The following is a 16,100-nucleotide window of genomic DNA, read 5'->3' as shown; positions in this document are numbered from 1 at the left end:
GATTTATAATGTTTTTTCTCCTATGGATACACTTTTATGCTCGTTGGAGCAGTATTTCATAAGGGAGTCCGCCATTGTTCCGACAGTTTAACACCAGTTACTAAGTTGGAGAAAGAATTAAAGGAAGCAGGCCAGTCCTGGAACACAGCCACCGCAAAAGCAGCCGATCGCAAAAAATGGAGATGTCTGGTGGATGCCCTATGTGCCTCAAGGCCCGAAGAGGATTAAGTAAGTAACTAAGTTACAATGCTTCATTACGAGGGAAGTGACGTCACGACTGTTGAAGCCTTTTTAAAGAAAAGAAATACAACAGATAATAGAACGTGTGCTTTTTGCAGTGTGCTTAACATAATATCATCATATCCAATCCAATCATGTTTATTTAGGGCAAGGAGTAGAGTTATCCTTGATTCAGGGTTATATAGGTCAAGAGACCTAGTATCCTGTTGTTTTTGAAAATGCAAATATGTGACCCATCGTCTCAAAACGGTATTATGTCGGAACGAACCAGATGCTTAAAAGCCGAATTAAATGTTAAACTGGTCAAAAATATAAATTGTTGGCATTAGCACTCTAGAATATGGTATCCATTCTCCTCAATAAAACATACAAACTCAACACAAGTCTGATATTTCTGGCTATAAATTCAATTTTCAACATCTTAACCAACCCTACTTTATACCGTTTTGAGGTGAAGGGTCACATTTATACTAGTTAACTCTTTCCTTATCAGCTATTTTCATAAATTTACCCTAAACTTCATACTCACCCAAAACCAAAATATATTTTTCAAACAGATTAGCAACGAGTATAATAATAATAATATTCTATATTTTGTTCAGAAAATTGAGCTCAGTGTCAAGTTTTTATAGCTATAACTATAACAAAATGAAATAAAAATTAGAAAATTAGATGCTGGCTGCATCGAAACGAATGTGACGATTTTGACTATGGGTGGTAAGAGGAGGGTTAAAAGAAAAAAAAATCAAATTAATTGGTGCATGGGCATTACAAGTATACAAAATCGTATATATAGATAGTATGCGCTTGACTCAGAAGCTCACACCATTGCCTTACGGAAATATAACGGACCAACACATGAAACTATGTGTGACCTTGAACGTTTATAGTCTGGTTAATCGTGGCCTTCCTAAAGTTATGGCCTGACACTGACCAAAAAATAACGTCAAAATGCCAGTCTTTTGCGACAAAAGAAAACAAATCGTGAGTTGTATCAACCAATGAAATAACTTGTCTCCATGAGCACTACTAACGACAACTCACTAGGCGGTGCAAAAACCAAATAATGACGTCAAATCGCCAGTCCTTTTGGATTTCAGTGTCAATGTCATGGTCTCAAGTGAGTAAAGAGCTACTCGACTATGCATAAAGATATATGTAGAATGAGGCCCCAGAATTTACTAGTTACTATAAATGAAAAACAATTAACGATTTGTTTACAATGAAATAAAAATAATGATGAAATTTAATTAAAAGAGATAAACAGTGATCGTGGCAGTTACAAATAGAGATATGAATATTTTACGTAACTTATGATAATATCTCAGGTTCGTAAGTTTACGTTTCCAGGCAGTTGATGGGCTTGGATGATCTATTCCTCTGATAACAGGATTGGACTCGTAAAATTCCACTTCCAGGCAATTGGTAAGAGGTTATAGTGTAGTACAGCGGGCTTGGGTTTGATCCTTGAAGGCTATACAATCAAAGTTAAAAGCTCCGGCGTCTTAATGGTGTAGATATAATATCTACAAAGTCCCAAAAGATAAAAATCTTACAATATATATATATAGGAATAGAGCGACTGGCCGTCCGGCATAGATTGTGGAGAGAAAGTGAGTGTAGAGTGTTAGACCTATCAGCTTTTATAATAAGTGGCTACGTGACAGAATGTAGAACGAAAAGTATTCACTAATTAGAAATTAATTCGAGGGAAGGCTATAAAAGGAAAGACGATCTAATATTAGAAGGTAAAGTTTATCTAAGCCTACCGAAATATAACTGGAGTGAGATGAATTCAGTTCTTAATAAAATAAAATTTAATAAGATAATTGTGAACAACCTTTACTGTGACACCCCCCACCCACGTTTAAAATATACTCTTTAACCATTATGGGAAAGATAGATTTTACAAACGGAAGTAAATTTACTATCATGATACTCTAGCATTAATCCATTGTTATGATTTGTGCTACAATTAAATTATTTATTAACTAGACATGGAAATGTTTATATTAACGTAGGTATATGAATGGGTGACAATAACAATGAAAGATTGTGATTACAAATCATTGTGATGAACAACATGATGGCAATGTGATTACAAATCATTGTGATAAACAATAGTGATGGCAATGAAGCATGGTTTAAGTCGATGATATGAAGGTAATTTACTGAATGAAATGAATGAAAATGTAAATGGAATATTGACATTTCAATTATTAATCATAAATGAGTGAAAATTCATAACAATAATAGATAAAGAGAAGATTTCCCAAATCATGAATGGGTATGGTATATATATCCAAACAATACTCAATGTTACATTAAGTTGGGTCATCATGTTTACAAATAAAATTATCGAAATTGTGCGTTCTGATTTGGCATAGTTTGCGAGGTAACTAACAGTATGCATGGGAGGTTAAGTTATACCCTTCTCACGTGTTTATACTAATCGAGAAAGTAGGTCGGCGTGAATATTTTCACAGCCTGGTATGTGAGAGATACTGAAAGTGTAATTTTGCAAAAATAGACTCCACCTTAGTACTCTACTATTATTCATTTTGTTATTTCTTATGTACGTGAGTGGTTTATGGTCCGTTTCGACCACAAACTCTTTTAGCAGTAGATATCTGCTGAATGTCTTTAAAGCAAAGACGATGGCCAGTCCTTCACGCTCTATTACAGAGTATCGTGATTCTCTGTCCAATAATTTTCTGCTTGCATATAAGCAAGGCATTAGAGTTCCCTCATGCTCCTGTAATAGTACACCTGCGATGCCCTTATCAGACGCGTCAGTTCTTACAACAAATTCTTTTGATATGTCGGGTAATTTAAGAATTGGTTCTGAACAGAGTAATGCCTTTAATTGGTTAAAGCTATTCTGACATACTTCTGTCCAAACAATTTTGTTCGGTGACCCATTCTTTGTCAGATTTGTTAGCGGTGTCGCGATGTGCGCGAAGTTGTAAATGTATTTCCTGTAAAAATTTAGGAGCCCAAGTACTTTGCGTACTTCTTTTTTTGTCTTAGGTGGTTGCAATTGTGCGATTTTTGTTTGTTTTTCTGTCTCGGGTGTCTGTGTCCCATGACCAACGGTATGATTAATCCTGCATTTGAAGCTTCGATATTAGTAAACATAGGTTGCGACACTGTGTCTCTATCAAAATATTTTTTAGCATATTTGCATGGAATGTCTTTGTTGTGTTGTTAATTTTAATCTCGTAATTAACATTAGATTTTACTGCTGTTATTTTGAATGGTCCTTTCCATGTAGCTAAAAGTTTACTCGAGTCATCGGGTAAGAGTATTAGTACTTTGTCACCAATCTCAAATTTTCTTGACTTGCTTTTTCTATCGGAGTATTCCTTGTATTTCTCTGCTTTTTTAGTGACGGATTCCTGTGCTAGCTTACATGTATCCTCTATTCTGTCTTTCAGGTTTCTTACATATTCGTAAGCAAACATAATTTCGTTATTGTCCTCCTCATTCCCTTTACAAATGTCGGCTACTATATTGATCGGGCCGCGAGGTGATCGTCCATACATCAACTCAAATGGGGAGTAGCCTGTAGATTCTTGGGGTATTTCTCTATATGCAAATAGGATTGCTGGTAAGTATCTGTCCCAATCATCTGGTTTTTCTGCTGACACTTTTCTTAACATATTCTTTAGAGTGCCATTAAATCTTTCACAAAGACCATTTGCTTGGGGGTGGTAGGGAGTTGTGAATGAGTGTTGGATTCCCATGAGTTTCATGGTTTCATGCATCATATGTGATGTAAATTGGGGTCCATTGTCCGACAGTATCTCATTTGGTATGCCTATTCTAGTAAAAATTGTCATCAATGCTTCAGCTATGTGATCCGATGTAGTTGATTTCAATGCTATCGCTTCTGGCCACCTGGTTGCGTAATCGACTAGTGTTAGTATGTGTGTATGGTTTCTATCTGATTTTGTTAAAGGGCCTATAATGTCAATTGCAACTTTTTGAAAAACTTTTTCAATAACTGGGGTTGTCTCTAATGGCAATCTCGGTATTCTGCCTTTTGCGACTCTTCTTTGACATGTGTCACAAGATTTCACATATTCTCGGACGTCTTTAGTAATTCCAGGCCATGTGAAATTCTCGGATATTCTCTTCAATGTGGAAGAGCTCCCAAGATGTCCAGAGGTTATTGAATCGTGCGCTATTCCAAGGATTTTGTTTCTGTAAATACTCGGCGTGACCAGTTGTTTAGCTATTTTGTTTCTTTTCCTATGTAACCTGAACAGAATATCTTTTTCAATGATGTATTCAACTTTTGATTTCGTCCCTTTGTTTGCGATATTGAAATATGAAGTTAAAGTCGGGTCCTTTTTCTGTTCTTCAATGAACGTGTTCCTGTCGAATTGTTGTGGTTCAAGAGAAATAGTCATTGGCTTCTCTGTTGTCTTAGTCATCTTTCTTGTTTCTGCTAGACAAGCTGTTTCTTGGGTTAATGACCATTCTTTTACATCTGTTGGGTTGTCTTTAAGACCTTTTATATTGCCAACAATAACATCAGCGACGGGGTTGGGAAGTATACAGCATTCCACTATTCCTGTATAGTATGGGGTTTCTATGTACACGTTAGCTGTTTCAAAGGTTTCGACTGTGCCACTGAATGTGATGCATTGTACCGTTTTTCCAGTTTTGTCTTCGTCATTGATCAAAGATGCTTTTATTCCTACTGTACTGCATCCTGTGTCTCTCAATATTTTGCAATCAGTTCCATTAGCTTTGCCTTCACAAAAAAATAGCGATCCTGATTTGTGAGTTTGTGTTAAAAGTGACATACCTTTCACGCAATACACATTTATATTTTCTCCTGACATTACTCGTGTCTGATTGTTTACACCTGTTTGGAGTGATGCATTTGCAGTTTCTTTTGGATATCCCACGATTTTGTAACATTTGTCTGCTGTGTGGCCTTTCATTCCACAATATTGACATTTAATTATAGGTTTGTTGGTTTTCTTATACTCAGTATTATTGTCAGTGCTATTTCTTGTTTTGTTTTGATAGGGTCGGCTATGGTCTCTATTGAACTGTTTGTTCCATGGTTTGTTACTATGGTCATCCTGTTTCACTTGCGTGTTCCGAGTGATTGATCGGCTCGTTCTATTTGAGTATTGAACTCTAGGTGTACATGGACTCTGAGCAGCGGCAGCGTAGTATGGTTCCTTCAATGTTCTGCTAAGGGGTGTCAATGGATGTGCGCTGTTAAAGTTTTCTGCGTAGATTTTTAATTTGTCCAAGTTTTCTGGCTTTCTCTCTTTAAAGAATGCGACTAAATCTGGGTTGCAAGCTTGATAGATTCGATTCTTTAGCGTGAGATAGTAAAGGCCTGCAAAGTCGTCTTGTTTTACGTTTGCCAACTCAAGCCACCGATTTAGAAATTGAGTAATTCGGTTCACGAATGTATTAAAGTCTTCTCCACTTTCCGGTTTTGCAGTGTGAAACCTTTCCTGGTAACCATCTTCCGTTAATCTAAATCTTTTTAGTAGAGCGTCTTTAATTTTTCCATAGTCATCTGCATCTTCAGTTGTTAAGGTATAGAAAACTTTTAGCGGTTCTCCAGATAAGCAGTTGATCAAGGCTGTGGCCCATTTGCTTTCTGGCCAACGATAACCTTTAGCCTGAACTTCGAATCGGTGTAAGAAGGATTCTAGACAGTCTGAGCGTTCATCGTATGTTGGCATGCGTGGAAGTTTCACGAAAAATTCATCACTATTATTATGTTTTCTTTCATGACCGGTTTTTGTTTTTTCAATTTCCAGCATCATTTGGGTCCTTTTGGTTTCTTCTTCTGCTAAAGCTATTTGTCTTTTTAGTTCCCTTTCTTGGACTCTTTCTTCTCGTTCTTCTCTACGTATTCTTTCTTCGTGTTCTTTTTCTTCTCTACGAATTCTTTCTTCGTGTTCTTTTTCTTCTTTACGAATTCTTTCTTCATTTTCTTCTCTACGAATTCTTTCTTCATGTTCTTTTTCTTCTTTTACTTTCTCTTCGCACCATGAAAATATTCTTTCCTGGGGTATTTCTAAGTCCTTTGCGAGACTTAAGTATCTTTTATATGCTTCCATGTTGCAATAAATTAGTTACGATATTTTATATATATTATATTGACAGGATACTGTTACTGACTGTTTTATTTATTTACACTTACTGGAATGAACTGTTCTATTTTTAGAAATCTCTCTCTCTTATTTCAACTTATTATGTATGTTGAATTTGATGCCTTTTATCGTTATATCTTATAAAGCAATGTGTCAATACAATGCGGAGTTATTATGACTTGTGTCAATAACAATGTGTCAATCGCGTGTACTCTAAACTATGTTACTACGAAAAATGTATCACCAATGTGTGTGACTCGTCGTTAGTTTGTGTACAATTATTCGCAATGACGCTAATATACTAGAGTGTGATAACAATAATAGGATGCCAAAATAATCCCAAGTTATCTATCACTAAATATAACACGACGGCTAGTAGACTCCTTTTATTATTATTTAGTTTTTAAAGACTCACTTTTCAGAACATAATATATAAGTGGTTTTCGGTAACAGTAATATGCCAAAAATGCATTTAAAACAAATCACTATGCAAAACAAATCACGATGTCTATAGTTACTATGTGATGCCCAACTCATGTAAAAGAGAATAATGAAGGATATATTAACAACTCAGTTCGTGGCTGGGACCTCTCTCTTGTTCAATGGTTGTTCAACAATTGTAATTAGGCATTGAAGAGTGTTTAACAGTGATGTCTGAAATACAAAACAATAAAATATCGTAAGATTTACAATAGTTATAAAATGTGTTCACAACACTGAGTGATTGGATGATAGGTGAATGAATCGTTATGGAATGTAAACATATTGAAAACAATTCATGAATGAGGCAAACAACAAAATGAAATGAGTGATGTAATAACAAAGTGGACAAGGAATGAATGAATGAATGAAAAACGGAGTGAATAGATGAATGAATGAATGGATAATGTATGAATGAAAGAATTAAGGGAGGAATAAATGTATGAATGATTGGATAAATGAGTGAATAAACGAATGAATGGATGAATGAATGAATGAATGAATGAATGAATAAATGAATGAACAATGAATGAATGAATAATTTATAAATGAATAAATGAATGAAGGAATGAATCAATAAAATGCTATTCAATTTGAATGAAAGAATGAATGGATAAATTGCTATTCCATTTAAATGAAGAAATGAAAAAGAAAAAAAAATTAATCCTGTAAATAGGGAGTTCAATTAAAATATGATCAAGTGGGGCAATTAAGAGTTTTACAATTTAAACTTTAAAGTTAGATGAAATAGATATAAGTAACTAAATAAATTCAATTCTTTATATGTGTCCCCTCCAAAATGTCATGGTCTCAAGTGAGTAAAGAGCTACTCGACTATGCATAAAGATATATGTAGAATGAGGCCCCAGAATTTACTAGTTACTATAAATGAAAAACAATTAACGATTTGTTTACAATGAAATAAAAATAATGATGAAATTTAATTAAAAGAGATAAACAGTGATCGTGGCAGTTACAAATAGAGATATGAATATTTTACGTAACTTATGATAATATCTCAGGTTCGTAAGTTTACGTTTCCAGGCAGTTGATGGGCTTGGATGATCTATTCCTCTGATAACAGGATTGGACTCGTAAAATTCCACTTCCAGGCAATTGGTAAGAGGTTATAGTGTAGTACAGCGGGCTTGGGTTTGATCCTTGAAGGCTATACAATCAAAGTTAAAAGCTCCGGCGTCTTAATGGTGTAGATATAATATCTACAAAGTCCCAAAAGATAAAAATCTTACAATATATATATATAGGAATAGAGCGACTGGCCGTCCGGCATAGATTGTGGAGAGAAAGTGAGTGTAGAGTGTTAGACCTATCAGCTTTTATAATAAGTCGCTACGTGACAGAATGTAGAACGAAAAGTATTCACTAATTAGAAATTAATTCGAGGGAAGGCTATAAAAGGAAAGACGATCTAATATTAGAAGGTAAAGTTTATCTAAGCCTACCGAAATATAACTGGAGTGAGATGAATTCAGTTCTTAATAAAATAAAATTTAATAAGATAATTGTGAACAACCTTTACTGTGACAGTCAGGCAATAACATAACGATGGCTACGGATTAATACAGTTTCGTGAGAATCACTATAGATAGAATGAAGTTGACGTCACTCAGGTCTTTGTTTTTGCCTTTTGCCATCCGCGTTTATGAGTAATTCTCAGTAAACTGGATTAACCAGACTATAAACGTTCAAGGTTACACATAGTTTCATGTATGTTGGTCCGTTATATTTCCGGATGGCAGTGCTGTGAGCTTCTTAACCAAGCGCGTACTATCTATATATAAACAAAAGATAAAGTTGGTAATCAAGTACACGACGTTTTTCCGTGTGTATGAAATAAAACAATACAAAGCAGAAAAAAAACCTACAAGTTAAAAATACATATTATATCTTTTTAATTGGATTCAATAGTCTGATGTCACGTCGCCAAGCAATAGCGAACAGCGTGGTTCTAAACAAAGAAAATCAGTACTTTTTATTCTTCATGCTGGCTAGAACTTTTCATATGCATGTGATCAGAATGTATAAAAGTCAAAATAAGATCATATTTATAATGTTTTCCTCTGGATACACTTTTATGCCAGGGCGAGGACAAAACCAAGCAATCTCACTCAAAGACAACGACAGAAAGCAGTAGGAAACAGATACAGGGGGATAGAAGACACAGAAAGTGCCTCCCTGCCCACTATGGGAGGGCAGCTAATACAGTTTAGTGAGAATTACTCATAAACATGGATATGAAAAGAAAAAATAAAGGCCTGAGTGACGTCATCTATTTTAGATTGAATTAACCAGGAGATTTTTGAGCAATCAAAACATGGAAATTCTGACACACGTGCTCGAAAGAAATATAGATAGAATGCGCTTGGCTAAGAAGCTCACAACATTGCCACCCGGAAGTATAACTGACCAATACATAAAACTCTGTGAAACCATGAACTTTTATAGTCTGGTTAATGCAGTTCAGTGAGAATTACTCATAAAAGTGGATGGCAAAAAACAATAACAAAGACCCGAGTGACGTCATCTTCGATCTATCTAGAGATAAAAAGAAGCTGACATCAATCACCTCTTTGTTTTTAGCCAGCCTTTGTTAACGAGTAGTTCTCATTAAATTGTTTCCATCATACTATAAACCCGGTATGTAGCTCCACTATGTATACCAAACACTGCTCTGTGCGAATTATTACGACTGTCCGAGAGGCGTGGTTATCTACCGGTTAATTGTTTCCATCATACTATAAACCCGTGTAGCTCCACCATGTATACCAAACACTGCTCTGTTCGAATTATTACGACTGTCCGAGAGGCGTGGTTACATTCTCTTCGAGTAGGTGTCGATCAAAAGCATAACATACAAGTCGCGATTGATCGTAGCCATCGTTAACTTAAAGCCTGACATCTTAGCCATCGTTAAATTTGTAACCCAAAATGACCGACATTTTGACGTCATTATTTGGTTTTTGCACCGCCTAGTGAGTTGTCGTTAGTAGAGCTCATGGAAGTAAGTGGTCCCATTGGTTGAACTATTGAATACAACTCAAGATTTGTTTTCTTTTGTGGCCAAAGACTGGCATTTTGACGTGATTTTTTGGTCAGTGTCAGGCTATAGATAGTATGCGCTTGGTTAAGAAGCTCATAACATTGCCATCCGGAAGTATAACGGACCAACACACAAAACTGTGTGTATCCATGAACGATTATAGTCGGGTTTATACAGTTCAGTGAGCATTACTCATAAACGCGGATGGCAAAAAACAATGACAAATACATGAGTGACGTCATCTTCGAACTATCTTTAAGTTAACGATGGCTAAGCTGACTGACCAAAAAATGACGTCAAAATGCCAGTCTTTGGCCACAAAAGAAAACAAATCGTGAGTTGTATTCAATAGTTCAACCAATGGGAACTTAGTACCCCATTTGTTTCCATGAGCTCTACTAACGACAACTCACTAGGCAGTGCAAAAAACAAATAATGACGTCAAATTGCCAGCTTTTTTTTTAGTTTCAGTGTCAGGCTATGACTTAACGATGGCTACGGAATGATACAGACATGGTGGGACATAATAATTTACCTCTGCAGATAAATCAGCTCTCCAATATACTTTTATGTGTGCGACCGAGAATGCCAGATATATTTTGCAAAAAATGCCAAACGAGCCACAGACAAACATTCTAATGGTCAACCTGAAATGCTAAAATGCACAATAAAATCAATTCTTATGTTTCTATCCACGAGAAAATGTCTTGAGTTAATAAAAAATTCAACTCGATTTGTCAGTTTTAGTTAAAAGTGGACATTTTTAAAAATATAATTTGAGAAATTAGTGTTAATTTTACTAATTTATTGATGATTTTCTGTTTTTAATATTTTCTTTTATCGTTGTTTCTTTTTTCTTTTCTTTTATTTTTTATTATTTTTTTTTTTTGACACACGCGGAATAAAATTGCATGATCCTACGCCTACTATATCGACAATGTTACGCTGAATTTTGCAGTATTGAAACCGACGTGTACTTATTGACAGGTCTGATAACCCAAATTGTTATAGACTCACAGTTGTCATGAAATTTACTCAAACAAATGCGAACTATTGCCCATTACTACTACCGATTTTGAAATCAAGCCCATATTTGCGTTAGGTTATCTGACCTGCAAATAAGTGCGCGTCGATTGAAACCAATAGATAGTATGCGCTTGGCTAAGAAGCTCATAACATTACCATCCGGAAGTATAACGGACCAACACACAAAACTGTATATACATAGTATGCGCTTGGCTAAGAAGCTCATAACATTGCCATCCGGACGTATAACGGACCAACACACAAAACTGTATATACATAGTATGCGCTTGGCTAAGAAGCTCATAACATTGCCATCCGGAAGTATAACGGACCAACACACAAAACTGTATATACATAGTATGCGCTTGGCTAAGAAGCTCATAACATTGCCATCCGGAAGTATAACGGACCAACACACAAAACTATATACATAGTATGCGCTTGGCTAAGAAGCTCATAACATTGCCATCCGGAAGTATAACGGACCAACACACAAAACTGTGTGTAACCATGTCAGGTTAATACAGTTCAGTGAGCATTACTCATAAATGCGGATGGCAAAAGACAATAACAAAGACCTGAGTGACGTTATCTTCGAACTATCTATAGATAGTATGCAGATGACGTCACTCGGGCCTTTGTTATTGTTTTTGCCATCCGCGTTTGTGAGTTGTTCTCACTAAACGGTATTAACCAGACTATAAAAGTTCATGGTTACACAGAGTTTGTGTGTTGGTCCGTTATACTTCCGGATGGCAATGTTGTGAACTCCTTGGCCAAGCGCATTCTATCTATAAACGTGTTATGTACCTTCTAAAGCCATGGCTAGAAAAACTGACAAACCACCTGATTCGACTTGCAATAATGACAAGAATGGATGAAGATGACGTCACTCATGTCTTAGTTATTGTTTACAGACAGCCATTTTTATAAATAGTTCTCACCGAAAGTACTCAAAAAAAAAAAAAAAAGTTCTTAGCCAAGCGCTTGCTATCTATAGTTAGAATGCGCTTGGCCAAGGAGTTCACAACATTGCCATCCGGAAGTATAACGGACCAACACACAAACTCTGTGTAACCATGAACTTTTATAGTCTGGTTAATACAGTTTAGTGAGAACAACTCACAAACGCGGATGGCAAAAACAATAACAAAGGCCTGAGTGACGTCATCTGCATACTATCTATAGATAGTATGAAGTTGACGTCACTCAGGTCTTTGTTATGGCTTTTGCCATCCGCGTTTATCAATGATTCTCACTAAACTGTATTAATCAGACTATAAACGTTAAATGTTATATAGATAGAACGAAGATGACGTCACTATGGTGTTTGTTATTGTTTTTTGCCATCCGCGTTTATGAGTAATGCTCACTGAACTGTATTAACCTGACTATAAATGTTCATAGATACACGCAGTTTTGTGTGTTGGTCCGTTATACTTCCGGATGGCAATGTTATGAGCTTCTTAGCCAAGCGCATACTATGTATATACAGTTTTGTGTGTTGGTCCGTTATACTTCCGGATGGCAATGTTGTGAGCTTCTTAGCCAAGCGCCTACTATCTATAGCCACTTCCATTGCTTGCCTGTCACCGAAGCAACCAGCCCAACAGATCCTGAGCATCACTCGCAATTTTAACACAGGCGTTGCGTCGCCATGGGTCGCGATGCAATTCCTTCATCAATGTGTCAAAATATTATTGTTTATAAAAGTCATCACAATGTCGGTGGCTGCTTGGCATGTACGGAAGGAAGGAACGAAATTGGATTCAACAGTCATGACGTCACTTCCCTCGTAATGACGCATAGTAACTTAGTAACTGACTCTAAACTATCGGAATGGCGGACACCCTTATGAAATATTTCTCCGACGAGCATAAAAGTGTATCCAGAGGAGATCATGTTTTGACTTTTATACATTCTGATCACATGACATTTGAAATAGTTCTGGCCAGGATGAAGAATAAAAAGTACCGATTTTCTTTAACTAGAACCAAGCTGGTCGTTGCTGGGTGGACGTGACATCAGATTATTGAATCTTATTCATGGCTTTTAATAATAATAATAATAATAATAATAATAATATAAATAATAATAATAATAATAATAATAATAATAATAATAATAATAATAATAATAATAATAATAATAATAATAATAATAATAATAATAATAATAATAATGTTGAAAACTTATATAGCGCTATAACTCCGAGACACCAGACTCCAAGCGCTTAAATTACAAATTACTTCGGCTGAAACATACTCATTCACACACACAAGTATACACATACACACACACACACACACACACACACACACACAACACACAACAGAAACCAGACAGACCTATCTTGCTTCTCATACCATCTACTAAAGTCGAAACAAATATGTTTTAAGCGAACGTTTAAAAATAGACAAAGATTCTTTTTCACGAATGCTCTGTGGAAAGGCGTTCCAAACAGAGGGTCCGAAATGAGAAAAAGATCTCATTCCAGCATTTTTCCTTATTCGAGGGACAACTAGTTTGGTGGAATCACTGGCCGAACGTAAGGGGTGGGGTTTTGAATATCTTTCAATTAGTTCCGAAATGTAGGAAGGGGCAGTACCTTCAAGACAACGATACACTAAAACACAAACTTTGAATTTAATCCTTTTCTCAACAGGCAGCCAATGCAGGTCATGAAGCAGAGGTCTGGCGGAATCGCACCTACCCTTCATGAATACTATAATAATAATAATAATAATAATAATAATAATAATAATAATAATAATAATAATAATAATAATAATAATAATAATAATAATAATAATAATAATAATAATAATGATGATGATGATGATGATGATGATGATGATGATGATGATGATGATGATGATGATGATGATGATGATGATGATAATAATAATAATAATAATAATGATAATAATAATAATAATAATAATAATAATAATAATAATAATGATAATAATAATAATAATAATAATAATAATAATAATAATAATAATAATAATAATAATAGTAGTAGTAGTAGTAGTAGTAGTAGTAGTAGTAGTAGTAGTAGTAGTAGTAGTAGTAGTAGTAGTAGTAGTGTTGGGTAGTTTGACACATATGTAATGGCTTATGATCATATAGTGGTTTTTAAATAGATGGTAGTATTATCCTTTGCGTTGTTTTGTAGATGTTAATAATGAAGAAAGAGTTCAAGGGCCGATGATGATAACTGAATGTACAACATCAAGACATTCAAATAAAAGTCCAGATTCCAAGTTTCATTTCTTACAGTTTTATTTGTTTGTGATAAATTCAAAATCCAAATCATGATTAATTCCAAATCCAAATCAAATAGAATGGTCATAATTCAATCAGTTTCATAAATTCCAAATCCGTAAAATCAGTCCAAATGTTAAGTCATTTTGCCTAAGTAACCATTTTCAATATACGTGAAATATGTCTAAGTCCGTAAAAGCAAATAAATTATGGTGAGCACAATAGGTTTAAAGTGTGAAGCTCATGGTCATGTAGAATGCAGAATTCTCCCGTTTTCCTCGAAACATCCTCTTTTATCCCTATCAAAATTTTACCCACAGTTCCATTGTTTCCACGCCCCCTTGCAGTTTTCGACAGTTCCCTGTCAGTCTATAATCCAACCCCTAATAGTAAGACCCAATCATATTCAAACCTGAAACGTCAATTCCCACATATTGATGTTAAACCCCACCTTTTTTCATGTAACATTATTTTGATAAATGTCCGTTTCACATGTTTCAACACGATAACCTATCCACTAACTTGGACACAAAATGGTCTCAAATAACCTGGACATAAAACTGCGCACACGTGTCATGCGTCTCAAATAGCTTGGACATAAAACTGCGCACAGGTATAATGCGTCTCAAATAGCTTGGACATAAAACTGCCCACACGTGTCATGCACTGACCAAGCTTAACTGATATGCCTGCACTATGTACTCACTAAACCCATTTGCTGATATATATAATTGACAGTTTTGCACCAAATTTCTTAGATAACCTTTTGCATAGGCTTACTCTCTTACATACGCCTCTTTCTTAGAATTTAAATTGACTTAAATCAATTTCAATTTTAAAAAAATAACAGTAAGAGATTAAATATATATCTAATGTCGAACTAAAATGTAATAAACAAATGTAAGAAATAGTCTATATTTTTTAAAATGACAAATACTTATACCAGTTAAACATTTAACAACTTTAAACTTTAAATTCAAAAACACCAAAGTTGATTACAACATTCATATATATCGATCTTAGATAACCTTTTGCATAGGCTTACTCTCTTACAGTACAGTAGTAGTAGTAGTAGTAGTAGTAGTAGTAGTAGTAGTAGTAGTAGTAGTAGTAGTAGTAGTAGTAGTAGTAGTAGTAGTAGTAGTAGTAGTAGTAGTAGTAGTAATAGTAGTAGTAGTAGTAATACATTTATACAGTGCTTATGCCGAAGCTTCGACGCGCTTCACATTGACCACCAGTAAAAACATTACAATACATTACATACTGCATGCAGATACAGGCATACGAACACAGACTCACGCGCATCCAATAACAAACACACACACACACACACACACACACATCCATATACACCCTTTACATACGTATTATATAGACCGCATAGTAGTACATAGTAGTGGCATTCTAAAGATTTAAAAAACCCTCCGAATTAAAAAAAAAACAACTCACCAGTGCTAGTGCAACAAACAGCAAGCAAAACTAAAACAATCCGTAATAACGATAGAATACTACTATTACTAGTATTATTTCTATGATGCTCCATAGTTCCTTTGAGTTTGAGAGAAGTCTTTAACACAAACATGAAATTATATCAAAGTGTTTTATCAGTCGTATGATATTCAATGATCACCAGGGACTGCGAACTGAACGAACGAATGGTTGAAATAATAATAAGGAAAATGAAAACATTGACCTGACTTCTACTTTAACACACACATCTCTCTCTCTCTCTCTCTCTCTCTCTCTCTCTCTCTCCCTCTCTCTCTCTTTCTACACACACACACACACAGACACAGACAGACACACACACACACAAACACATACACACTCGCACCGAATCCTTCGCTCGCCCATTACAACATGCGCACAAAACATGAACACACACACGC

The 16,100-nt window shown here is 35.3% G+C and overlaps 1 protein-coding gene across 3 annotated transcripts in view; it reads right to left on the bottom strand.

The window, feature by feature from the left end:
- LOC144960163 (uncharacterized) overlaps positions 1-16,003 on the bottom strand; it is a 59,923-nt gene extending 43,920 nt beyond the window's left edge. For 2 of the 3 annotated variants that reach the window (XR_013642777.1, XM_078893170.1), the window contains exon 1: positions 15,661-15,930. Coding sequence is in view for 2 of the 3 variants with exons in the window: in XM_078893170.1 (XP_078749296.1) it covers positions 15,661-15,793 (133 nt within the window). In the remaining variant the exon portion in view is untranslated. Of the gene's footprint in view, positions 1-15,660 lie in introns of all 3 variants that reach the window. The other variant, XM_078893172.1, reaches the window with a different exon arrangement.
- Between the last annotated feature and the right edge of the window lie 97 nt (positions 16,004-16,100).

This window comes from Berghia stephanieae, chromosome 14 (assembly GCF_034508935.2).
Source record: "Berghia stephanieae isolate SIO BIC M18660-M18661 chromosome 14, UCSD_Bste_1.3, whole genome shotgun sequence".
Taxonomy (NCBI): Eukaryota; Metazoa; Mollusca; class Gastropoda; order Nudibranchia; family Aeolidiidae; genus Berghia; species Berghia stephanieae.
This window is presented reverse-complemented; position numbering and strand designations above follow the sequence as displayed.